The 25,959-nt window shown below is 36.3% G+C and overlaps 1 protein-coding gene across 1 annotated transcript; it reads right to left on the bottom strand.

The window, feature by feature from the left end:
- Nucleotides 1-5,893: 5,893 nt before the first annotated feature.
- Nucleotides 5,894-14,545, bottom strand: LOC127943281 (follistatin-related protein 3). Its single transcript, XM_052539624.1, has 5 exons — nucleotides 14,255-14,545; nucleotides 13,054-13,239; nucleotides 9,701-9,916; nucleotides 8,483-8,710; nucleotides 5,894-8,397 (listed from the first exon to the last, which is right to left on the bottom strand). The coding sequence occupies exons 1-5, from the start codon at nucleotides 14,322-14,324 to the stop codon at nucleotides 8,363-8,365; spliced, it is 735 nt and encodes a 244-aa protein (XP_052395584.1). The 5' UTR covers nucleotides 14,325-14,545; the 3' UTR covers nucleotides 5,894-8,362.
- Nucleotides 14,546-25,959: the final 11,414 nt, after the last annotated feature.

Below are 25,959 nucleotides of genomic sequence, written 5' to 3'. Positions count from 1 at the left end.
ACATAATAAGGCAAATTGCCATTTACGGGTCAGGCTGTTTCAAGGAAATTAGCTTTGCTCTCTATGACTCGCATAATGATTATAACTATGAGCTACTTATTTACCCCTCTATTCGTTTCTGCAAACCATTAAACCATTAATTTGCACAAACAAGTAGGAGTCTCAACAATAAAATTTCTCTCTCAAAAGTCTGTGGACACACTGGGGATGTAAACATGGAAATAGGCCTACTTGTACTCCTAAAACCCATGTGTGTAAGAATTAGTATTTTAGCATTAGGATGATTTTTAGATGAGCAGTATTAAGTTTCTTCTTTGTAAAATTAAGTTTTGTGGTTAACGTTTACATTTCCACATGTTATTCTAAAACATAAATCAAAGCAAACAGAGTCAGATTTGTGTACTGTAGATGCTGTGAAAAGATATGTCAGAGACGGACTGTTACATAACTGTTATGCAGCCTCCAGAGGCTGAAACATCAATGTTTTGTCCATTTATGGCTGTCCATATACACTCTGTTTCCAGTCTTTCAGTTTTCTACACAGAAAATTACAGCGATGGACCTCAGACTAAATCGGACTAGAGAATACAGTTAGCAGATCTAGGTACAAACATTCAGTAAAGAAAGTACAAGTATAAATACTTTCCAGCTTATTTTGGCTTATATAGAAATAGTAGGTTTATCTAATGTCTAGTTTGGATTCTGCCGTTGTTTTCTGGTGATATTTGGATTGTGTTTCATGCTGTTGACTATGGATTCAGTTTGAATGTTGATTACATATTCTAACCAGCAGGTGGCGCAATTTCTCAAATGTTTATCAAGACTATGGCCTTTCCCATGAGCAATGTTGATCTTTTGCGGGGGCCCAGTGTTCAACAAATAATACAGTAGTTCTTTGAAATCAAATAATAAATAAATTCAATGAAATCAGAATTTTCTGTAGATTACAGAACATCACACATTATACCAGATATATTAAAATATGTTTTTGAATCTGGTAATATAGCTTATAAAACAAATCAAATTCCACTCTCACTAAATCAATTATTTTTCAAAGTCAGTCAGCAAATGAAAAATGATGAAAAAATTATTAGTTTAGCACCGTGGTGGATTTCAAGGCACAAGATCTGCATCTGCATTTTAAGCACTTCGTAAGTGTTTTATCACATTTAAAAGAAATCCTAGGGGTCTTAGGGAAAGAAAGGCAATAAATTCATTCTTGGATTGACTTTCCAAGTTGCTTAAGCACAATCCCATGCAGGCTGTAGAAATGATAATTTAATGGCCCGTAGAGATTTATCTGTAAAATATCAATCCAAACCCTGTGGCTGCCAGGTTTGTGCGCTACCTAAATTGAAATGCCTCCAGTTGACAGAAACAGATCAGAATCTGAGGGAGAAAGTAGGAGTTTCTGCATAATTTTCCTTCTGCCAATCACAGCTCCCTGTCCACTCGCCTGACCATGATTTCAGATATCATTCACCACGATTATGACCTAGAGTAACTCTTGGAGCAAAACATGGGCTGTTCCGTTTTACATCTGGGAATCAATTATTTATAAAGATTACGGGTTGTGTTTTGTTTTTTCAGTGAGCAAATTCAGTAGGCCATTAAGTAAAAAACATGTTTTTCTCTGTTATCTGAACAACAGTGTTGGGGGTAACGCATGACAAGTAACGCAAATTACGTAATCAGATAATTTTTTTCAAGTAACTAGTAAAGTAACGCAATACTTTTTAATTTACAAGAAAATATCTGAGTTACTTTTTCAAAAAGACCCCAGCCTCAGTTCATTTCTTGTGAAGTTCACTCAAATTCTTGAATCGATTTTGCTTGACAATCCTCATAAGGCTGCGGTTCTCTCGGTTGGTTGTGCATCTTTTTCTTCCACACTTTTTCCTTCCACTCAACTTTCTGTTAACATGCTTGGATACAGCACTCTGTGAACAATGTGTGCGCTAAAAACAGATTTAGTGTTTATCAAAATGAATTAAAACAGTGAAATGCAAACTCCGAATATGATGCAAACTTGCAATAATTAAATATTAAATAACACAAATGTATCTAATCCCATTTTATTAATTGCTGCTGACCTTTGATGATCCAGTTCAACCATACTAATGAGCAAAAATGACTTTAGATAAACTAAAGGTTGTGCTTAAAAGTAACTAAGTAAAGTAATTAGTTACTTTTTTAGAGAGTAGCGCAATATTGTAACGCATTACTTGTAAAAGTAACTTTCCCCAACGCTGCTGAACAATAAACAATACTCTAAAATGTATGACATAAAAATGTTAATTATTTTTCACATTGCCATTATAGCCCTACATAAAAATAGTTGGCTGCACAATATTGTTCAGTGGGCCAAATCATAATGCTTAAGAATGAGAAATAATAAGACAACACCCCCATTTTTACATCCAAGTGCTCCAGTAACAGTAAGCTGGAATCATGTTTCTGTTAACAAGGTTGTTCAGTTCATGAAGTCTTCAGTTCTTCTGGGCTTTATCTGATGTGTGTGGGAGCCATGACTGGAGGAATCTGACAGCACAGATGCTGCTATGTTTGCACTCATTAACTCAGCTATTGTATCCACTGGTCCACGTGTGACACCCCCACGTCTGTCCCAGTTGGAGTATTTGTGTCTGGAGAGCACCGACAGCTATTCAGGACTACAGAAATTCCAGTTTGCACAAGTTGTTACTGTCCTTGTGTTTGTTTGTTCGTTCATTTGTAGTTAGTGAGTTGATTAGACTCATTAGACTGAAACTTCCTCGGTTCCTGAGTCATGCACAAGTTTAGGTTTTGAACAACTGGATACTGTCATCAACACCTGCAAGACATCTGCAAGCGTCATGCATCAGACAGAACAGTAATATACTGTTGATGTGAGCTATTCACACCAGCTGGGACTATTGCTTCACACGAGGTGAAGAAACACACCGTGTTCCTGATAACAAGGCCTATTTTCAACAACTCAAATTCTGTCATGATTTACTCAATGTCATGTGTTTCGAAACCCAGCATCCTGTCTAATCCCTTCAGAAGTCATCTGGGATACTTTTCAGGTCATTTTCTGACTCTTTTGGAGCTCGACAGCCCCTGGTCACCATCCACTTTCATTAAATGGAAAAGAGCAGCTTTGACATTGTGCTAAACATCTGCTTTTGTGTGATTTATTTAAAGTTTGTACCGTTGCTGCTGGAAACACCCATCGTTTATGGCACAAAGACATGGTGAAGTTAGATTGCTATCAGCTTGTTGGAAGGTATTAACTGGTCCAGATTAGTCAATTGGACTTGGTCAGGCCTCGCCGCATTGAAAACATTACAGTTGCTTCACGTTACAGACCAGTAATGACTTTGATGGTGCAGATAAGAGGGTAATGGATCTGGATGTTTTTTTGTGGTTCTCGTGCACAACAAACGAAGATGGCCTGTCCTCGAGGGCCAGTCCTGCAAACAGATCGTGTATGATAAGCCAACTATATGGCTGAATTTCAGAGAAAAAGGACTCCATTTGGTTAGATGAGAAGAAAATGAGGATTTCAGGAGACATTAAGTCATTTGAAAAGAGTAAAAAGAAAATTAAATGTAAAGAGTTCCTTTCCAACATCCAGCCTGCAACATTTTCGAAGTAAATTTGGTTGAAATGGAAATAAAATTATATTCGATTATCATTTCGCTAATTATCATATGAAAATAAATCTCTGATGTTTCAATATGAACAGGCATTTATGCACGTGTTATTTTAATTTGAAACATAATAGAATTATTTCAAATCCTATCCTCAAGGTTTAGACCACACAGCAAGACAAAATGAGATCAGGCAGTCAACAGATAAAATCTCTGCTCCGTTTGCTGTATATGTTGCACTCGAACGGGACATTTAGTGGTTGCATAACTTCCGATGCATACTGTTGTCTTAATCTATTTTCCTCGAAGCAAATGTAATTGGTTGCACCTGTTAATCTTAAGCATGTGGTTTCGGTCAATTTACATCTGTAAATAGACCAAATTTGTTTCAAATTCTTTTCGATCCCATATGACTTTCACATGACTTTCTTTCATGCGTGAAACAAAACAGGAGATGCTTTGCGGAATGTCCAAGTTGCTCATTTCCATTTAGCGAAAGTGAATGAGGACCGCAGGCAATCAACAATTTGATCACTGTTTACTTTCACTGTTTAGGAAACAGCAGCTTGAACATTCCACTAAATGTGTATGTTTGTGTTCCAAAGCCAATCAGATTTTGTTTACGCACTTACCTTGTATTGATTTTGTCACATTGCGTAACTTTGTCGCGTCTGTGGACTGACAAACTGTTTTAAAGCAGTCGAATGCGGCTTTTAGCCGTCTTTCATCAGGTTCCCTTCACTGTATTCATCCAGAAAGTGAAGGCTGCAATACTTAACGTATTTAATAGCAGATCCTGACAACATATGGCATTCAACTTTATTTTGTCATGCTAGACGTAATTACTATGTTTTGATACCGTCTGGGTTATACTTCCTGTTTTGAATCGGTAAACCGGCTTGTAATGACACACACAGTGAACAATTTAGGGGCGCCATTCATAATAAGTTTGACAACACAAGTGACGCACAAGAGGTGATTCTCTAGCAGAGGAATTTTGAATAAAAATGTCACATCATATATGAATCAATTCCAGGATGTGGCAGAACTTCTAAGTTAGACACAACAAGAAGATCGATTTACTTCTATATGGTGTATTGTGGATTTACTTGAACACTCAAACAAGCAGAACTTAGTTTCTTATGTGGACAGAAGGCAAACATAATTTCAGACACTGAACACCTGATGACCTCCTTTCTGTCATAGCAAGAAAATGAAATCAGGCCCGTAAATTATTTTCTGGATTACGGTGGAACATTTTAGACAAACAGAAACGGCTATTTTTTCAAACATGGAGAAAAGGGAGACGTCGAAACAATGCATTACAAACATTTTTATGGAATTGTTATGGCCTGCTAGAGCAAACAATTAAGTCCAGTCCAAATGTAATAAAAGAGCCCTGGATCAGAATATAAACATCTCTCAAAGTTAAACCAGATGCGGAGTGCAGTCGGGATTCAGGAGCGCCTCTCAAAGAGGGGGAAAAACAAGAGCTTTTTCAGACAAGAAAATGAGTCAATAACCCCTATATTTCTCACTACTGCCACTATTAGTTAAAGCACTAACTCACAGACAGCCGAATAATCGTTCCAAGTACTAACAATGTTATATGAGGAAAAATCAAGAACTTTAAAGAATCATTTGAATTAAGGACTCCTGTTCATTTTTGTTTTTAGGCCACCTGGGGACTCACACTGAATAATCCATTTGATATATATATATATACAAAGTATGTATTTAGTATGTATGTAACCCATGTTAATAACTATTATGATTTAAATACAAACTAATATAAAATATTTACAACCTAAAATGTTATAGAAACATATTAGATATTTTCAAAAATATTTCATTGGCAAGAAATGTATTTTTTGATAATTTATTACAGAAATTCATAGATACAAAAAATGCCATTATCACTTGCAAAATAATATTTCATATGAAAAAGATGCCGTATTTTGTATAAATATTAATATTTTTTCAATTATTTTGTATAAATTATTATTTTATTATTATTTATTGATAACTTAATATTGTTATTATTGTTATAATAATAATTATTATTATCTGCATGGTTAAACTTTGTGTGTGTGTGTGTGTGTCTTTTATTGTTTTATTAAAAAAAAAAAGTATATATATATATATATATATATATATATATATATATATATATATATATATATATATATATATATATTATTAAATGACATGAATTGGGTCCCAAAATCATTTCAGTCAGCAAGAACCATGAGATCAACTCAAAATTAATTTTGTGTTTTATTAAAAATTGTAAGTAAACAATACAAAAATATGCAAATGTATAAACTGAATTTTACAGTATATATTCAGAAACTGCAAAAGGTCTCTATTTACAGGAAGTTAAAATATCGTCTGAAAGGAATGCATGGAACAAACTTATACAATGATTTACACAAATATCTGCATCTATCAAACGTTGTGCTTCATTTTCACATAACACCATCCGATTTACCGGGAATCAGACAAAACATCTAGTCTCTGGAATTCTCCTTATGACCATTTAACCATAAATCAGGGTCAAGTTACCATAAATCAGACACAAAACAACAAAAACATAACCCGATAATGTGAAAACCATTAAAACAGAAGAATGTACTGTACATTCTTTGACTGTCCCAGCGTCCTCATTAAAAACTGCTGCCATGAGACTGTAGCTGGTAATTTCATCTCTTGGTGGGTGGCTTAGTTTGGTCTTCACGTCAGGGTGAACATGGCCTGGAAGCGTAGCTGTTTTGGCTGAGTAATCCCTCTGAATACAAACAGTACAGGCACAACACTTAATCTCAATGAGTAAGTAATCTCCCATGTCCAGAAGAATTTCAACTGTGAGTCCACGTGGATTTTGCAGAGAGGCACGTTTTTGGGGAATACTGCACTTAGGAATGTTCAGGAAGATATTTCAGTGGTTTTTGGTCATCGTACACAAAGCTAATGGCTGATGATAATGATATCCTCTGTCTGGCAAACAGAGAGCTCGTGTCAAGGTTCTTAGAAAACTAGGAACATGTTTTAACAGGTCTGGAAAACCAAGGGAATTAATTAATAGAATAACAAAAACATCAAATAATATAAAAACATCAAAATGTTACAGAAAAGTAATTTTCTAAAATATTAAATTGACAAGGAATAGCTCTTTGTGGACAAGAAAATCATCCAGTAATCATCAGGAGATTCAAAGGTACAGGGACATGCATGCTTACATTATTCATTTCATACATGTACATGGAAACTGAAGCAAAAGCCACAATAAATACCTTGATAAGGCAGCTTATGTATGGATATATGTTGTTAACATAAATAACAATAACTTCCTTACTTTTCCCCAATAAATAGTAGCTCGTAATATATTTACAATATGCACACTGTCAATTCATCAGTACAGTTCTCCTGTTAAAACCACACATTTCCTGTAAATATGAATTACATGAGTATAAAATAAGGGCTGGGTATCATTAAAAAATGTTCTATATATCGATACCGATACCGATACCGATAAATTGATTCCTGAACAATACTTTTTCGCTACAAATTTAGTTTGTACCATTTTAACAAGATTACATCACACATTACCTCAAAACTTTTTGTTTTTCCAGTTTGTTGAGGTTTTTAGAGACTCAAAGACTCCTGAGCCACTGCACAAAGGAACAGAATGTAACAAACACAATAAATCAGTGCACACCGTTTTAATAATGTTGAAATAGTTTTCAGTGCAAAATGAAGAGTTTAAGTCAGCACTAATCATCCAGCAGTTCATCTTACTAGAGAATAAAAAAAAAAATAGCATGTCTGCTTTTTCAGGAGACAAACAAGCCCTCTCTTCACGGATGATGTCCCCGGGACTAATGTCCGTAGGCATTTACAATAGTGCATTTGGATTTTAAAATGCATAGCTTAGACAGAACCATAATTTCTATTCAATTTCTATTGATTTACTGATGAGTGTTAGCTGGTTTTAGCACTGTCTCTCTGTGTTTTCTCTTCCGCGATCAGTCACTGTTCTGACATTCGCTGCTCAAGTCACTCGTATTACACATTTATAACCCGCTCTATGATGAAGGTGGGTTACACTTTCAGAAAAATATTTAAAGGGATGATACATGAAGCTAATAAATATGCGTTTATGACAGTATATGACTCTTGTATGTTATTTTAAAGAGATTCTGCAAAGCTCGATATAAATGGCTATAAATAACATATTTCTGCAACATTTTCTGACCAAAACCATCATTAGATCACAATCGGATGTTATAACAAACACTCGATAACAGTAAGTTTGGAGTAAAAGCATAGTATAAATTTTATAAATTGTCTTATGTAGCATGATGCTACAATGTATGTGAATGGTCATGCAACATGTTCTCCTTGATGCCTCACCAGAGCCAATCACTGATTTAGGCACATCAAGCATGCTGCATGCTTATTGGCTAACTGACATTGATGAGATGAACCCCTTAGGTATCGAAATTTGGTGCCGAACAACAAGCCATTTTCCGATACTCTATTGTATCGAAGCCATTTGGTCGGTTCCTAAAAAGTATCAAACTCGATACCCAGCCCTATATAAAATACTAGTAGTTGTTCTTTGGTACAGAGGACCATGTTGTGAGTCTGTGTGGTTTCAAACAGGTTCTCTCACGTCTTACGTGCCATCATAATATTTACAGGGAGCGGATCTGCTCTTCACATTCTCAGAAGAGTGAATTTTCTTCACTTCCTTCATTACCTGTAAGGCACAATGTTAAAATGAGTTAAAGTCCAGTGTGGATATGTCAGAAACTTCAAGCAATTCCGGGTGAGTAAAACCTTACTTCTGCAGTGTCCATTATGGCGGACACCTATGGATCGACCCAAAAAGCAGGTAGCCCTACGCAGGTGGCAGGCACTGGGGTAGGTGATGTTATCGTTGCCACAGATGGTTTGCTCAGTGACCATAGGCATCGGGCAGGGCGTAGTGCGGCACATGACACAGTGGGCGCTGTTGGTCTGGTCTGTCACGCAGGTATGCGTCCCAGGACATACGACATTGGAGCAGGACTCTGAAAGAAGAGTGTTAAGGGTGAAGAAAATTATGAAAAAATTAAATAAAATTAGAAGAAGATCATGGTAAAACATGCAGGTGACCACCAGAGTCCAAACTGTTTTCTACACTTGCTAACCCCCACCACAAAAAATGCATGTCATATTATACGATAGTATGCAGCCTTAAAACCTTTTTAAGCCTCATATTTTCAACTGGGTAGCTTAATAAGACAATGTCGCCACACGAAAAAAAAAAATTGTGCATGCGCTGCTCAGAAGTGATGCACGCAGAAACACAGAGGAGAGATTAAAACAAAACAACGGTCACTAATCAAAAGTACAAAACGAGGATTTGTAAAGAAGAATGTCGGAGGATTTCGATATAAACCAAGAGGAGACTGGTTTTCCTTTGCTGAAGTAAGGAAACTTTGCTTCCTTTGCTCCTGTTAACAAACATTGGTTTTCATAAGACTCATCGGCGCATGCGCAATGCAGACCTCATACATCATTCCCCTGGAACTGCTTCCCTTTTACAACAGTGAGTGCAAGCTAGATTAAAGTAAAATTTTTAACATGTTTTTTTTTCTTACAAAAACGCATTGATTCGCTACAGGAGGCCTTTGTTCACCTCCTGGAGCTGTGTGAGACATTTATTTAATGGATGTGCTTTTTATTAAACTTCTCATAAGCCAATGCATTGCAACACCTACTGAGTGACAGCAAACAGCTTGAAAGATCAAAGACCATTTTTTAAATAACTCTGACTGCATTCGTATTAAAGAAGAAAGTCATATACTACAAGTTCAATTTCAACTTCAAGTACACTAGATATGCATACATATACAGTCATGTGCACTTCTTTTTCACAAGGGACTGGTAAATATCATCGGATGTTTTTCAGAATACATATGGTAAGCATGCACTTAAATCTGAATCTGAAGTTTTTCAGTCAGCCTGCAAAACATCTTAGCAAAGTAATAAATGCAACCTGAAAATCAGCAGCGTACTTTTACATTCCCCCTGATACATAATCTCCAGGTCAGGGTGACCTCTGCAGCGAGCCATCAGGAGCGCGCACTCGTCTTTGTATGAGCTTCCATCGCTCCCACACACGCCGTGTTTAGTGGAGAGGTTGGAACAATCTGGAGAGCACACGCACTGGGGACGTCCAGACTTCATCCTGCACGCCTTTCCAGGGCCGCAGTTGACGCCCTCGCAGTTCTCTGCAAAAGAAAATTGGTGGACAAAGCCAGAGAAAAGTTGGTAACAAGGAAATGTATATACTCATTCAATACTGAAAAGTCACCTCATATTTGTATTTTTATGCATTTTTAAATATCATGCTCTTAGCTTAGCAACATGCTAACATCAAACTCTCATAAACTCAACTGCAAGTTGAGTCATTCTGAGTCAATGAGTCATTCATTAACATATTTTCCAATAACTGTCCATTCTATTTCATTCAAGCCAAAGCAAACAAAACACATCAGAAAACATTTCTACGATTCAGGCCCAATCATCCCAGCTTCTGGTTCCCATTCCTGCAAGTTCTTTAATATCCTGTTGCTCCCCTTCCCTGTGAAGCCAACCAAATCACTCAAGGCCGACTCAGAAACCTCCACCTCCGATGGAAATCCCAGCATAACCCTGTTATGTTTCCTCAAGGTCCACGGGCAGTCACAGATGATTTACGAACTGCCTTGTCTGCCCCCGAAAAACAAATGTAAGGAAATGCGGCGGACAGACGCTAAGCTTGAGTTGAGCTTTCAGGAATGCTTTGAAGCATTTCGACATTGAGAACACGCTGGGGAGGTTACACAGTAGGTTCCATATAGTTTTATGATGATAATGGAAAGCAAACGCAATGGAAGAAACAATATAACAGACTTTCACTCTTTCACTTCCAGTCCGCCCTCCTCCAGTGTCTAATGATTCTGATTGTGTTTGAGGCTTATGAGGACCAGACCTCTTCAGCATGTGGCACACATTTTTCTTTGCGGCGTGCTGGAATTCAGTCATCTCCGAGAGGGAAAGGCAAAACAAGTCTGCTTTCCAACGAGCATTGTGAAAGAGTCAATGCTGAGAGAGTGAGGAGAAAGAGAAGAGGGACAAAATAGCTGCTTTTGTGTCAAATGATTTATTTATTTTATGCATAATGACAAAAATCCAGAATTTCCATTTGCATCTTGCTACTGGTAATCAGAAGAACTGAACGTGCGGTCACATTTACTGCTACTATTTTTGTGGAGGGAATCCATTCATTTAAATTGAATTAATCCATGTGATCAGGAATTTCATATGAGGGTGAAATCCATCTGGGATTTCGATTGACAGTTTGGTATTGCTAATCGTAAAGTAAGAACTTATTAAAGAGCAGTCACGTGTACCGGAATTTTTGCAGGCGAAATTCAGTCATTTCAATAGGAATTAATGTAATGAATTTCAATTTGCAACTTGCTATTGCTAATGAGAAGTAGGTTTTAATAAGGTGTGATCACATTTACCATTTTTCTGCAAATTTCTACAAATTAAACCATGTTATTTCAATAGGAATCCACATGATCAGCAAAATCTACGCAATCAGGAATTTAATTTATAACTTACTATTGCTAATCAGAAGTAGGTCATATTAAGGTGCGCTCACATTTACCATTGTTCAACAGTTTTTTTGTAGACCAAAGATGGTCATTTCTGTAGGAATCCACATGATCAGGACTCTTGTTTCAGGGCGAATTATTTCCCCCCAGTCTGCTCAACGTTGGTGAAACTGCTTGCACAGATTTGCCATGTTGAACATTAAAAAGCTGCATGGTTTCAAATTGACTACACTATTGACATCAGAAAATGAACCATATTTGGCCAACAAAATTTAGCTAATGTTACTGAACATTTAGGCCCTGTTTATACTAATGCGTTTTAAAACTGCGCTTTAGAATTAAAACAATCCGCGTTTACACTGGCGTTTCAACTGCATTTCAGAAACAATCTCCTTCTACACTACATAACCGATAAAACGCATGTCACGTGACCATTCATGCAAACTGGCATGCACATGAAAGTGTAAACAAGAAGTTGGTTGCAAATCACTGGCAGGTTCAACAATGAACATGATGGCGAGGAAAAGCAAGGACATCTTTGTGTGGACAGATGATGAGGTGGAATTGTTACTCAAAGTAACTAATAGATTACAAGGCAGCCGAAAAGGTCGATTGGGAGTCATGCCAAAACAAATACAGCCACATACTCGACAGAGACATGATTACACGGTCGTCAAAGATACGCAGAGATCACGTGGGCAGCCACGCCATCATTTTCGAAAAGTCTCAGTTTTAGTCCATTTACACTGAAACGCAACCCTGGAGTTTTCAAACTAAAACGGGGTCAGGCAGTGTTTTCAAAAGACTCCATTTTCGAACATGAAAAACACTGAAGTAGTGTAAACGATAGGCTTAGCCGTATCAAAAGTTATGCATTTTAAAACGAAAACACACTTGTGTAAACAGGGCCTTAGTGGGAGGGATTTTCCCATTCTAGAGAGCATTTTTGATTGGACAAAATGAATGAGTGCAGGATGAGTCATCAGTTTACTGGTTTCCCTGGAGGAGGATGACTACAAATTTTAAATGCATATATCTACTAAAAGTGAATTTTAAGAGTACACTATCATACAGATGACCTCAAAGCTAATAGATATGCACTGAAAGCCACAAAACTATAATTTTGAGCACTATTATTGTCTAACTGGGCAGAGGAAATACTTTCTAATTATCACGTCAGCTAACTTGTTTACTCTAGTGATAACACTCTGTGTTTAAAATGTCTGATGATAGTAGAGGTTTGGAGCCCTTATATGAACCCACATACCTGGCCAAGGCTATCAGTAAATGATTTCCACAACAGCCGGGGAAAGTTAAACAAAACATCTGGTGTACATCCACGTTTTTTTAAAACTTGCTGAAGAATTGCATTTCCAATGAATACTCTCCAAGTACTAGATTTTATCTCCTCAACCAAAATGGGCTCAGCCCTAATTTGGAATCGAGGAAATTTCTGTAATGTGCGTTGAAGTCTTAAAATGGTATTTTGGAAAGGGTACTCCAAAATAAACTTACAAAAATTTTCACTGGGGTTGTACCTTTTCAGAAAGTACTCTTTGTACCAAAAGGGTGCATATTGGTGCCTTTTGAAAAATTGCCCCAATGACATCTTGTGTACCTTTTTTCTTACAGCGTATTAACCAGTTCAAGAGGACTTCAGCACTGAGTCTCACACTGATATCAACAAGTTAGAACATTACGCAGCGGGACGACCCAGTCATCCTACTGAGATCTTGGAACAAAAGGTAAATCCGAGTCTGTACCTTTGCACGGCTTACAGGAAACTATTCCCAGGAATCCCAGCAGACTGACTTCATTGATCGGCAGACTGGTGTTAGACCAGGCAGTGTCCAGACGGCCGGCTGCACAGCACTCTTCCCTGCTCACGCCCCTCATGAGCACCATGTCACAGCGGTGCTCCGGACCCTGCTGCAGCCAGCACATGCCAGCTAGACAAACAGATACAGAATGAAAACACACATAATCCATCTCAGAGAAAATGCCAACAATACAACTCTGACATCGGTTAGTGATGTCTTTTCTCCATTCCTTCTCAAATGCATATATGAGACCGGATAACTAAAACAAAGATGATCACAGATATGTCATATTACCCATTGAAATTTGTCGTAAAATTAGATTTTTTTTCAGAGTATTACAGGTTTGTTTGTTCTCTAACAGTTTAAACCCTGGCTCAGAATAAGTAAACCTTTATATAAAAATCGCTTCTGAAGTGCCATTTAGTTGTCTTTACACTGAATTGTGAATATATACCCCCCCCCCTCTCTCGCTCTCAAAAAAAAAAAAAAATATATATATATATATATATATATATATATATATATATATATATATATATATATATATATATATATATATAATTTTTTTTTTTTTTTTTTTTTTTTCAGGAGCGTAAACTTTTAATCATTATATATGTGTGTGTTTGTTTAAAACAACATTTCAGTAACCACGAATGTTTTTACGAATGATTAAATGTTTACGCTCGTGAACAGAAATCGCCTTTGCGTGAGGAGGTATCCATAGCAACAGCTGCACGCTGGCTTTCAGTATTGAACGGTAGGCTACATCGTCATTATTATAAACTTACTTTTGTGTTTTCTTTAAAACATATTAAAACGTGTGTTTATTTTACATTGATAGATGAAAGTTTCTAAACGTCTAAAGCGACTAATGAAGAAGGCTGTCCCTTACGAAAAAGAATTACAGCTTTATTACTGTAATAGTAACCAATGTTTATTTATTTATTTATTATTATTATTTATTTATTGTCGTAGCCTATTGATTACAGCTTTACTACAAATATCACGGCTAGTGTAGCAAAACTATGGTTGATTTGTGGTTATCATGGTTTATAGTAGGCTAACCATGTTTTTTGGTTTTATTTATAGTAAAACCATGGCTAATTCTCTTTAAGGGTAAAGCGAAATATTGTCGTTCACTTACCGTTCGTTCGATGAAGTATTTCACAAACTGAAATAAGTATCACACAATGTAATACAGCCAAAAAGTTCATGATGCTGCTGAATACTTGAGATGTCTGAACCAGCGGTGTTCCTTAAAAGTACTGAGAACGACCAGAACTCTACAGAGTCTTCAATGTGGGTTGCTTCCACTGGGTTTCGTCAATGGACTTGCTATAAGTGATCTCGGTCCGCCTCTGTATAAATATTTTGCCCGAGTAAATTATGCTTCTGGGATGGGCGATAATTCCAGCCAGTTGCGCTGCTGCTGCAGTTGTGTACTTGAGTCAGTTCTCGGATATGAGGCTGAAAAACTCCCACACTTCATCTCGGCTCGTCTGAACTCCGTTAACCAAGAAATTGACAGTGCATTTGGCAAATAGGCAAGAAAGTCTTTGAATATTTCTCAGGGTTTACTTTTTAAATTCAACAAATCTTAAAGTCCTGGCTTATAAAATATAAAAATGAATACATAAAAATAGTATATATATATATATATATATATATATATATATATATATATATATATATATATATATATATATATATATATATATATACACCCCAATATATTGTTAGTCTTGAATTAAAAAAGGAAAGAATGAGACAAACCATCCTTGTCCTAAGGAGGTCAAAGTCTACCTTAATTATAAAGTTGAATCTTGTCTGACCAAACTGTGAAACCACTGCTAGAGAAAACACTTAATTTGTGTAATTGCAGTTAGAACCAAAACCTCATAATTACTGAGATTTATCTCTTTCCTTTCCTGTAGTATTTATACCGGAAAACATTAAAATATATAGTAATATATATAACCCTGGCTTTATTCAGCATCGTGTGGTTTAATAAAAAAAAAACATGCCATAAATAGTCAGTTTTGTTTAGCAAGACTATTTCCAACCAGAGGGCAAAATGTAGCTTAATTCAACAGAATATTTTAGCTATTACACAGTTTAAATAACTGATGAGACACACCTGTGGCCAGATAAACAGAGATAAACAATCTTGTGGCCACTGGTGGGGCCTGGCAGCAGTGTCATGGGCTGTCACCTATCAGCACGTGACCTCCATTAAAACGTGGCCTGGAAGTCAATGGCATGACTGCTAAATAGATGGGAAATAGTGTGTCTGTGGTCCGTTCAGCCATGTGGAAAACCACCATCCACTGAGCATGAAGCTCATTAAGATGTTGTGTTCAAGACAAGGAGCTCCTTGGAAGTGGAACACATGGTTCATATTGATGTTTTCGGTTCTGATGTAAACTCCCATAGTCATGCGCTGGCACACCCTGCCTTCCTCCCATCACTATGGTATGATATCGCATGCCAGCTAATATTTAGCAGGTTCTTTCCCATATGGCTTGATCCTCAATGGAGGGTCTTTGATCTCCGAGGGGGAGAAGAAAATGAAAGTATAACATGAATTGTCTATATCTGTGTTTATAAAAAGGGGGGTGTTCTGTTGATGTACAGTAATCCCCTGCGAATGCTGACCTTGAGGTGGGTGGCCGAAGGAAGCACTTTCTCAAGGACTTTCTCACATGGTTTGGATCTGCAGAAACTCACTTACTGCTGTTTTCCATTATCCATCTAACACTTATTCATAAATGTCAGTCACTCATCAGAGATCAAAATATTTATAAGCTGCAGAATTGAGTGCGAGAACTTACTGAAAAATATCTGATTTTGATTTGCAGCGATGAAATACACACTGCGGCTGTGGCACCACTATGACCGAATCTGAAAATGGTCTGATCCTGGCAGAAAGGATGGGGAAAAGTACAGAATGCGAACTATGAATGTCTTTACAGTTGCTCTGTATTTATTAAGTGGTTGGAAGGTATAAGACTGGATGACCATTATATGTTTTTTTTTTTCTGTAAAGTATAAAAACATAGAAAAAATTTAAATATCAGAGATTTCTGGACCATAATTTAGTTAATATAATAATAATAATAATAATAATAATAATAATAATAATAATAATAATAATGCACAAATATGTTGTTTGTAAATTAAAATAGCAATAATAATAACAATAATAAATTATTTTTATTTTATACAAATAAAATAATAATAGTTAAATATTAAATTATTCAGTAAAAAAATGTCAAGTACATTTAATAATAATAATAAATTATGCAATAATTACACAGAAGTTGCTCTAATGCCATATTTATAAAATCATAAAAAAAATTATTTCTAATTATAATACACTAAAATATCAAATAAATGGCACATAGGCAGCGTACACATTTTATTTTATGACAACATGAGAAGTTGCAACATTTGTTATATGTCAAACCAAACTAACATGTTAATGTAAAAGGATAATAATGCTGTATAGCTATAGAAAATAAAGCATTTTTACCTGCAAATATCAGGTAATTTTATAATAATAATAATAATAATAATAATAATAATAACAATACAGTTTTCAGTGGCATTTTTAATATGTCAAGCCAAACTAATGTTTACTAATATGTTTAGTCATTGCTAAAATTCACTATAATTCACTATTAATTTCCTCGACAATCTTAGTAGTAATGCATGTGTAGTGATTTAAGCCTCATTATTTGGCAATGCTGCCCTCTACTGGCGCTTATATTACGCAAGACTGAATATTTCATATCTGTCTAGATAGAACTAGAATGCATTACGCATTTGACAATTTGTAAATGGCTTGTGATCAAATATGCTGCTTTGGATTTCAGCAATCATACATTACCTGATAAAGAGGTAAGACGAAAGTATTGTGCCATTTGTTTTGTTGTTTTTTTTGTTTTTTTTGCACTAGATGTCACATTAATCTAATCGCCAGGATCTAGTTATACATCATTTTATATTCTTTGCTGTAGATACTCTTAAGTTCTGTTCAGCAATCAATAAATACGTTATTAATATGTTTTGCTAATATGATTATTGGATAATGCTGATACTAATGATGTTTGCTGATTTGAATTAATGGATTTTAACAGAACAGAACAAACAAATGATTCATTCTGTTACATAATGAGATAAAAGCTTTGATTCACCTCTGTGATGCAGAATGAAAGCTCAGCTGGGAACAGGCACATATGCCTAATGCCATTAAAAGCTCAAATTGTGTCATGCCGTAATCATCCATGAATAACAAATTTAAGTCAAAACACCACATTTAAAGATATTAGCATCAAAGTTCCCATTAGTTTTCTTTGTCACACAAACACATAGAATAGTCTAATCAGTTAATTCCCTTCTGTTGCTGATTGAAAAGTTTACCAAAGAGGAAGAAGGTGACTAATTCATTCACCCCCTCACACCAACACACCTTGACTTCTTCTTAATGGCCATTTAAAGTCCCTCCAGCTGTTCATTGATGGGTAAATTAATCTATCTTAGCCGGCTACGCTGTTGGGTGTAGATCTTGCTGCAAAGGACTTGCTTTGATGCAACACAGACTAAAAGGAGAGCACACTGGCAGGAAGCCTTGGTGCCTCAGGGCGAAGGGAAGCACCCTACACTGATGTCTGCTCAGGCCTGTGCCAGTGAAGAGGACACAAACATCATGCACAGTTTACCATCAAATTGACAAAGTAAACAATTAAGTGAGCATCTATTTGTAGAGGGTAATAATCACTCTGAACCCCTGTTGGGAACAAACAGGTAGCCAAATAATTGAGATATAGAGGGAGCAAATTTTCATAATAGTACTCCATCCCTGATGCACATTTTTTATTTAAATTGTAACAGGTGAATGTTTAAGGCTGTAACAGTAGGTAGACATTTACATTTAATAGTCACTTTTGGTATCTTCAAGGAATAAATATGCAATTCCATTGCAAAATTATCAGATCATTTAATTAATAGAACACAGTTATAGTCTTCATTGTGTTCTATTAATGAAATGATCTGATAATTTGCAGGTTACATATTATGCAGACTTTTTGCCGTATAAATGCAATGCAATTTGGCCTATATATGAACACCTCTAAAACCAGTGTTAGGGAAAGTTACTTAAATAAATAAAAGAAATGCATTACAATACTGTGTTACGCCCTAAAAAAGTAACTAGTAGTGTTACTTAGTTGCGTTTTTATGAAAAGGAATGCGTTACATTACTTTTAAGTTACTTTTTCTCACACGGGCTGGATTTGCAAACAAAAAATTAATAAAAATAGCTCTCTTATTTTAGCATTAAAAAACACAAATGTGATGTTTAACTAAAGTAATGTGTGCTTATTTGCATAGTTGAATCGGACCATCAAGGGTCAGCAGTGAGATTAAAGGGATAGTTCACCCAAAAATCTAAATTATGTAATTAATAACTCACCCTCATGTCGTTCCAAATACGTAAGACCTCTGTTCATCTTCGGAACACAGTTTAAGATATTTTAGATTCAGTCTGAGAGCTTTCTGTCCCTCCATTGAAGCTGTGTGTACAGTATACTGTCCATGTCCAGAAAGGTAAGAAAAACATCATCGAAGTAGTCCATGTTACATCCGAGGGTCAGTTAGAATTTTTTGAAGCATTGGAAATACGTTTTGGTCCAAAAATAGCAAAAACTACGACTTTATTCAGCATTGTCTTCTCTTCCGAGTCTGTTGTGAGTGAGTTCAAAACAAAACAGTTTGTGATATCCGGTTCGCGAACGAATCATTCAATGTAACCGGATCTTCTTGAACCAGTTCATCAAATTGAACTGAATCGTTTTAAACGGTTCGCGTCTCCAATAAGCATTAATCCACAAATGACTTAAGCTGTTCACTTTTTTAATGTGGCTGACACTCCCTCTGAGTTCAAACAAAACAATATCCCGGAGTAATGCATGCACTCAAACAGTACACTGACTGAACTGCTGTGAAGAGAGAACTGAAGATGAACACAGAGCCGAGCCAGATAACGAACAAAAGACTGACTCGTTCTCGAGTTCTCATAACGTATTGCAGATGAGCAAACACTCCACAAAACTACGTCTTGCAGATGTAAATGCAGATGTCAAACAACACTTATTTCATCTGTCACGTCATATAACGTGTTAAATGTGTTTCATAGAGTTAAGGTAGATTTTATTAGTGTCATCTAAAGGTTTGGATCAAGAAACTGGCTTGCTCCACTGAGGTACGCACCTTGACTGGACTCGCGTCCTGTGAAAGAAGTTTCAAGTGTTGTCGACGTCGCCATCTTTGATATCGACTTTTGACACTCCTGTTATGGTTACAAGTGATTCACGGGTTCCACGAGAACAAAAAACGTGTTTGACACTGATTAGCAACTCATCCATACATCAGCGACTCTAATACTGTATGCAAACTGTTGTATGAACGTGACATTTTGTAAGTCACACTATTGTGAATGTGTGAAACGTAGCGAAAGAATGATGAGTCTAGTGTTAGTGATAATGATTAATACTATGTCCACATATTGCCAGCTGTACAGTAGGTGGCACTGTTATGGCACTAGCGCCTTCTATGACGCTTGGCAAACTGAACTACTGTATGTCGGAAATGAGTGGGTGTTGGATAAGAGCGAGTCGTGATGTGTTGATCATATTACTGGTCTACAGTAAAAGGTTATGATTACCTTCAGATGCTTAGGAGCGGGTGTTTCAATAAGAGAGGTCAATAGGGCAAAGGTAGTTATCAAATGCATTTGAAATCTTGGCTCTAGCTCTTCATTAGCACAGATGTTTATTGTTTTATTGTACGTCAAACCCTATTGTATGATTTATAGCTTAAATAACTAGAACAGATCAACTCATTTGTACACAGCACTGCTAAAACATTGTAATTAGAGACTGACTGAACGTTTTAATGGGAGTTATTGCAGTGCTGTTTCAATTTTGAACAACAGGCAATCATAGATGACAGTGAGGACTCATTTAGTTGAATAATGTGCTGTGGGGTCTATTGTGATGCACTGGGATATCACAACAAAGCTTTCAGGCTTACTCATGACATACTTGAAAATGACCCTCAATACAAAAAAAAAAAACTGTTTCACAATATTGATTGTCTGTTGAATCAGTATCACTCTATTGCTGAACCAACAAACAAATTATTTGTTTGCAATAGCAAATAGTCACAACATAACCAACCTTGCCATATAAGGAGCTTGATTTTTTATTATATTATTTATATATGTTGCAGGATATAAGAATTAAACAGTTGAAAAAATCTTTATGATTGTTTGCTGGTCTTTCAAGTGCTGGTTTTAGAAAGTTAAAGCTTGTCTCCCAGCCTGGTCATCTACAAAAACGCCCAGACCTCTCTAAAACTAGCAAAAGGTCCAGTCTGGCTGGATGACCAGGTTTTTTTCCCCCCAGCAGGATCAGGGTAATTCTCCGAAAATACACAAATATCTGATGTTCATAATGTAGCGCCGGAGTGCTACATAAACCTTTTTTTATTATTCTATTTTGCAGCTTTAAAATGCTGCTATTACAGAAGAGAATACCAAATTGGCATATTGTTTTTATTTCTGGCTGTTTTAACGCCTCAGTGGGGAGAAAAAAAAATCTAATTTAATATCACAACTCTTGAAAGCTTGCTAGCTCAGACGAGCAGGACACAGTTGCCATGGCTACAAATGTAACGTTCTCGTGCCGGGGCAGCGTTTTAACTTGTGCAGCTGAGCGAAAGCGGGAGATTTTCCCGCTTCTCACCTTTCCCGCTCACGCGCTTTTATGAGGTGAAGGGGCTCGACGTCCTGTTAATGGTGCGAAAACAATCAACGATACGATCAAACGCTTTCAACTGTATCTTTAGCTACAGCGCGGACTGACGGCTGTCACCGCTGTTTCTGTATCTAAGGTCAGTGTGAGTGGTATTTTTTACCCAGAATATTTATATAAGAAATTATATAGTTTGAACACAGGGATTGACTGCGCTTTTTTTGATAGGGATGGGAACCGGAAACTTATTTAGATTGTTGCGTCTTATTAAAATCCTATTTTATAATCTCTTAAAACGTTATTTTAATTGTATTTTATTGTTATATGTTATTGTTGGACTGGATAATTCATTTTCTTGTGTATATAATGCTTTGGCAAAACTCTGTTTAAACATAGTGCCATAACATTTTACACTCTATTTACTGAAATTGAAAACTGTAAAAGAGAGAGAATAATAGGAAAAAGTACAATCAAAGTGATTTGCTCTTATATTACATATACAGCACTGTCACCAAAGTCCTTCAAATCTTGAAATGATTCTGTGGTAATTATCTAGACATGTAATGAACATTACGTCATCACGTCTGCACTTCCTGATAAGGGGAATTAAAATTTACATTTTTAATTTTTTATAGGGGAAACATATATTAAACATTTAAAGAACGGAGCATGATATTTGGTATAAGTGTTGTCTTGTACCAACAGCAATAAAATAATAAAATATACTTCTAACAGCAATAAAATAGTCTTTCCTGAATTACTGCGAAACAGAAAAGCATTTCTTTTTTTACAAAAAAAAAAAAAAAGAAATATGATTAAACTTGTGGCCATAGTTGCTTTTGGGAAATGCACACCGGAATAATCAAAAAGTCTTAGTATTCAATATTTCCAGTCCATCCTTATTTCATCAATAGTGCTCATCCAGTGCTAAAACATCATTGTAATTATTTAGAATAACGAAGGAATCAGCTGTTATTTACTCTTCTATGAAATAAATTACCCTTCAATTGCAGGGTGCATCAGTACTCAACATGAAGCAGGATATGAGCCAACGGTTGAAAGAAGAAGAAAAAACCTTATAAATATTTAAACAATCAAAAGGGCAGACGGGTCTTTAAAATTAACAGCACAGCTCCATGCAGATATCAACGTTAAGGAGATTCACCATAGGATGTAGGCACCATGCTGTTACATTTGCATATTTAATAACTTCTTTCAGAAAACTTCCTTGTCTTGAGGAGCTGCATTAAGCGCAGAGTTATTGTATGCACAGCATGTGTCTATTCTTATTATGTCCTTTTCGCCTCAGTGAACTGCATGGAAACATATTGGAATCTTATAACTTTTTTCACTTTTATTGCTTTGCATCCCTTGTTTGCGCATTTGGGAGGCTGACATTTAAATTCCGCATGATTTATTTAGATTAGGGAACGTAAATATGCACACACCTTCCATGCACATAGTTGCACCCTTTTGTTGCTGACATAAGAGACCATGTGGTCAAAAATACCTAATTAACTATGTTTAAACTAAAATAATTGCGACAAACCTGCATGTTCTCTTAGGGCATGGTTCGACTGAAATATGAACTCAACATGGACCAAAGATAACTAAACAAACCAAAAACAGGATGTGATGTCATAAGATGCAAGCCTATAAAGGTCAGAATACTCAAGCATACGTTTTTTTTTTCTATTAGAAATGTTGACATTACAGTTTGGTACAGGTGTTGGAACAACTATCTTCTCACAGCAGTTTTCTGTGTGTGAAGGAGATTCCTGGTGCTGACAGTGAACACTAAGCAAACCAGGATTTGATGTTTTGGTCTGGACCCAGTAAACCCAAACTACAAGTGAAAACACCCTTAAATGAACATTAAATAAAAGTGATTTTAGAGATAGATGTTTATTGGGTTTATCTCATTTTCTTACTGCCTCTCTTTTTTCTTTCTCCTCTCTTATAAATACACACAATTATAGATTTGTCCTTGAAGAGAATCTGAAAAGCTTTTTTTCACTGATGTTGTACATCCTTGTGTCCATTTGCTTATTAAGGTTTGTACCAAAGCATATGCGATTTCGGACAAGCATTATTCCATTATTTAACATGTACTGTAGCATCTGATTGGGTGACACATTGAGCTTTATTCCCTGGTGACGAGGTGAAAGCAATATTAGTCATAGTTTGTATAACATCGAGAGTGGGCTAAAAGACTTTTTCTTTGAGATCATGAGCACAAATTGCCAGCAACTGCTGCGATGACTGAAAAGGTCACAGTTTTAAACTCTCAAGGTGAAGTTGGACAAACATACTGTATATATTAAAACAAATAGCCAGCACTGTGTCACTATAGACTAAATGCAGGCAGGTTCTGGTATGGTGGTAACTTTAGCAAGACGTTGTCGTTTCAGTTTTAGGGCAACATTGCATGAAATCAAGTCTCTAATATTTGCTTCTTAGCAAATATTTAAACAGCAACTTGCAGAAAGCAAGTAAAAAAAAAAGTTTATGTCATGCCATATGCTCTAAAATATTACTTCTTAGGCCTCAGTCTGCAAATTGGAAACCTCTGCAATAGTCCATCCATTTAAAATGGAAAAAGTAGATAATTTTGCCAGTGCATTTGTAGTTCTCATTTGATAATCTAAAATGAGGTCAGACAGAGCCAACCCCATTACACATTTCATAATGTGTACCAAGCTTGATTTTCTTTACAAACCAGGATGCAGTTTTTGAAGCGTCATTATCCTAGTAAATGGAAAGAAATCTAGAATGATTCATTTGTTCCTCAATACATAATGCTAGCGGGACACCTAAATACATTCTGGGAACTTGTTACTTCCTCAATGTCCTGTTCTGATTAATCAAGCAACAATGATTATTTTCGTTTTTATAATGGTGGTAATTGTGTTCTGATTTTAGGCCGAAGATGAATGTTTAAACTTACAATGTCAGTGTGCTTTTACCCATTTGATTACTTGGTCCAAACCTAAATTCTTCTAACCACTTTTTCAGACTTCTTGTTGCTTAACAGTTTGAGCATACTGTACAGAAAACCTTCACCCACAATCTACAACAGAGTCCATCAATCATTATTACTACCTTTCTAAAACTCTAGTAAGATCATTTTGTTTATTTACACTCTTAAAAATAAAGGTTCTTTGGGGAACCCCAAATGATTATTCAGAAAAAAACACCTTTCTTTTTTAAGAGTGTATTTAGACTTACTGTCACAACACCATTTTTTGTCCAGTGCCATGCGCTGATTATTTCCGTCATGTAGCATTTTACTCAGCTTTGGTTCTCTCTGAAATAGCCGATTAGAAAGTGGTGAGTGGTAAAGTTGCCATGGCAACTGTGAGTCATTCTGCGGCAAGCACAATAGTCACACTTCTACAATAGAATGTGCTCTCCTTTGTGTTTTTCTTTCAATACGGCCACATCTCGGGTTCAGTATGCATCCTTTTTTTGTTTTCCGGTGTCAGATACAGGGAAATGACTTCCATCAGCTATAAACCACAAGCATAGAGATCAATTGCTTTTAAATGAACGCGGTATACTGTGCTGTTTGCGCAAGACAGGCTAATAACTCAAGGCCAGCTTTATCAGGCAACTCCCCAGAATCTTATTCACTGCATCTGAACTATTTAATAAAGAGCTAGAGGTGTCGCTCAGTTCCACTCACAGATTTACAGTTGTTGCACTGCTGTCATTGCAGTCCCGCCGTTTACAGCTGCTGATTGGGTCGATCGGTGCCTATGTGAAGAGTGCTTATGTCACGCTGTTTTGTCAGAGTGGAAGGTTCTATCATGGTTGTCACATAATTGAGAGCCGTTTTGTAAAGCCATGTTTTATCTACTACATTAAAGTCAAAGTTGTTTCATTAAATAAAAATGTGTTCTAAGGTTGTGTTTTTTATTATCAATATATTAAGGCTGGCAATATTATTATTAATCTCGATAATGTTTTGTATTATGAATATACTTATTGTCAAATCAAAGATACAGAATCTCATGATTTGATAGGGTTAGACTGAAGATTATTGTGCATCAGTCAATCCTAAAATTCAATATAAAAATGTGGCTATTGTGATGCAGTAATAAAAAAATTCTACTTGCCTGACAGTAAAGTGTTTATCTATTTTAAATGCTTGATTTATATAATATGTGTTATTTTGATTTATTAATAATACTTCAAATAATTATAGTCATGTTGATTTATAATCACACATTTTTGGCCAAATTGCGCAACAAGCACAGCAAACTTGTGCGACAACACTGAGGGACAGTCATGGTTTCAAAGATGTCCAGGCATTTTGAAGGTGAGTATAATCTTTAAATATATACATAAAAAAACATAAAACTATACAATGTCTCTCTCAAACGCAAAGGCTGAAAAGATTTCCATGTGAATAATTCCTCTCTCTCGTTAAACGAGTGTGTGGTTGTGCTTTCTTTAAATTAGCACCACTGAAGCACCACTTTTTTTTTTTTTGCTTTTTGCTGCAACAGATAAAGACTATCACAGAAGAATGACGCAACAGGGCTGTTATGGAGGTGGACGCAGACAAGAGGAACCATACGCTCATCATCCTCATAAGAAGAGGAAGAGAAACGGAGGAGGGAGAGTGTGTGGGTGGATGTGTGGGCATGAGCTGGATCCTAATCAGCTTTCCAGGGATCTTGCGCTATCTCTATTTATGTCTCTTTCTATACCTCTCAGTATCCCCCTTATTTCATCTCTCTTTATCTCTCTCTTTATTTCTCTCTGTTTCTCTTTTTCCATCACAGTGGCACCTGCCCATTCATGTGGGCTATGCTCCCTATGACTCATTCACAATCTCTTAACAAGTTCCCACTTTCCTCTGCCTATACCCCGCCCTTAGGAGAGAAACTGCAAAAATCACCTCGCACCATGCTCCCCATGCAGCCATTACCATTCTGCATAGTGAATGTAAAAGAGGGTTGGGGATTACATGGCAGGAAGCATAAGCATTAGGGAAATGCACAAACGATCGGCAAGGTTTAAAAGTTTT

This window comes from Carassius gibelio, chromosome A22 (genome assembly GCF_023724105.1).
Source record: "Carassius gibelio isolate Cgi1373 ecotype wild population from Czech Republic chromosome A22, carGib1.2-hapl.c, whole genome shotgun sequence".
NCBI lineage: Eukaryota > Metazoa > Chordata > Actinopteri > Cypriniformes > Cyprinidae > Carassius > Carassius gibelio.
This window is presented reverse-complemented; position numbering and strand designations above follow the sequence as displayed.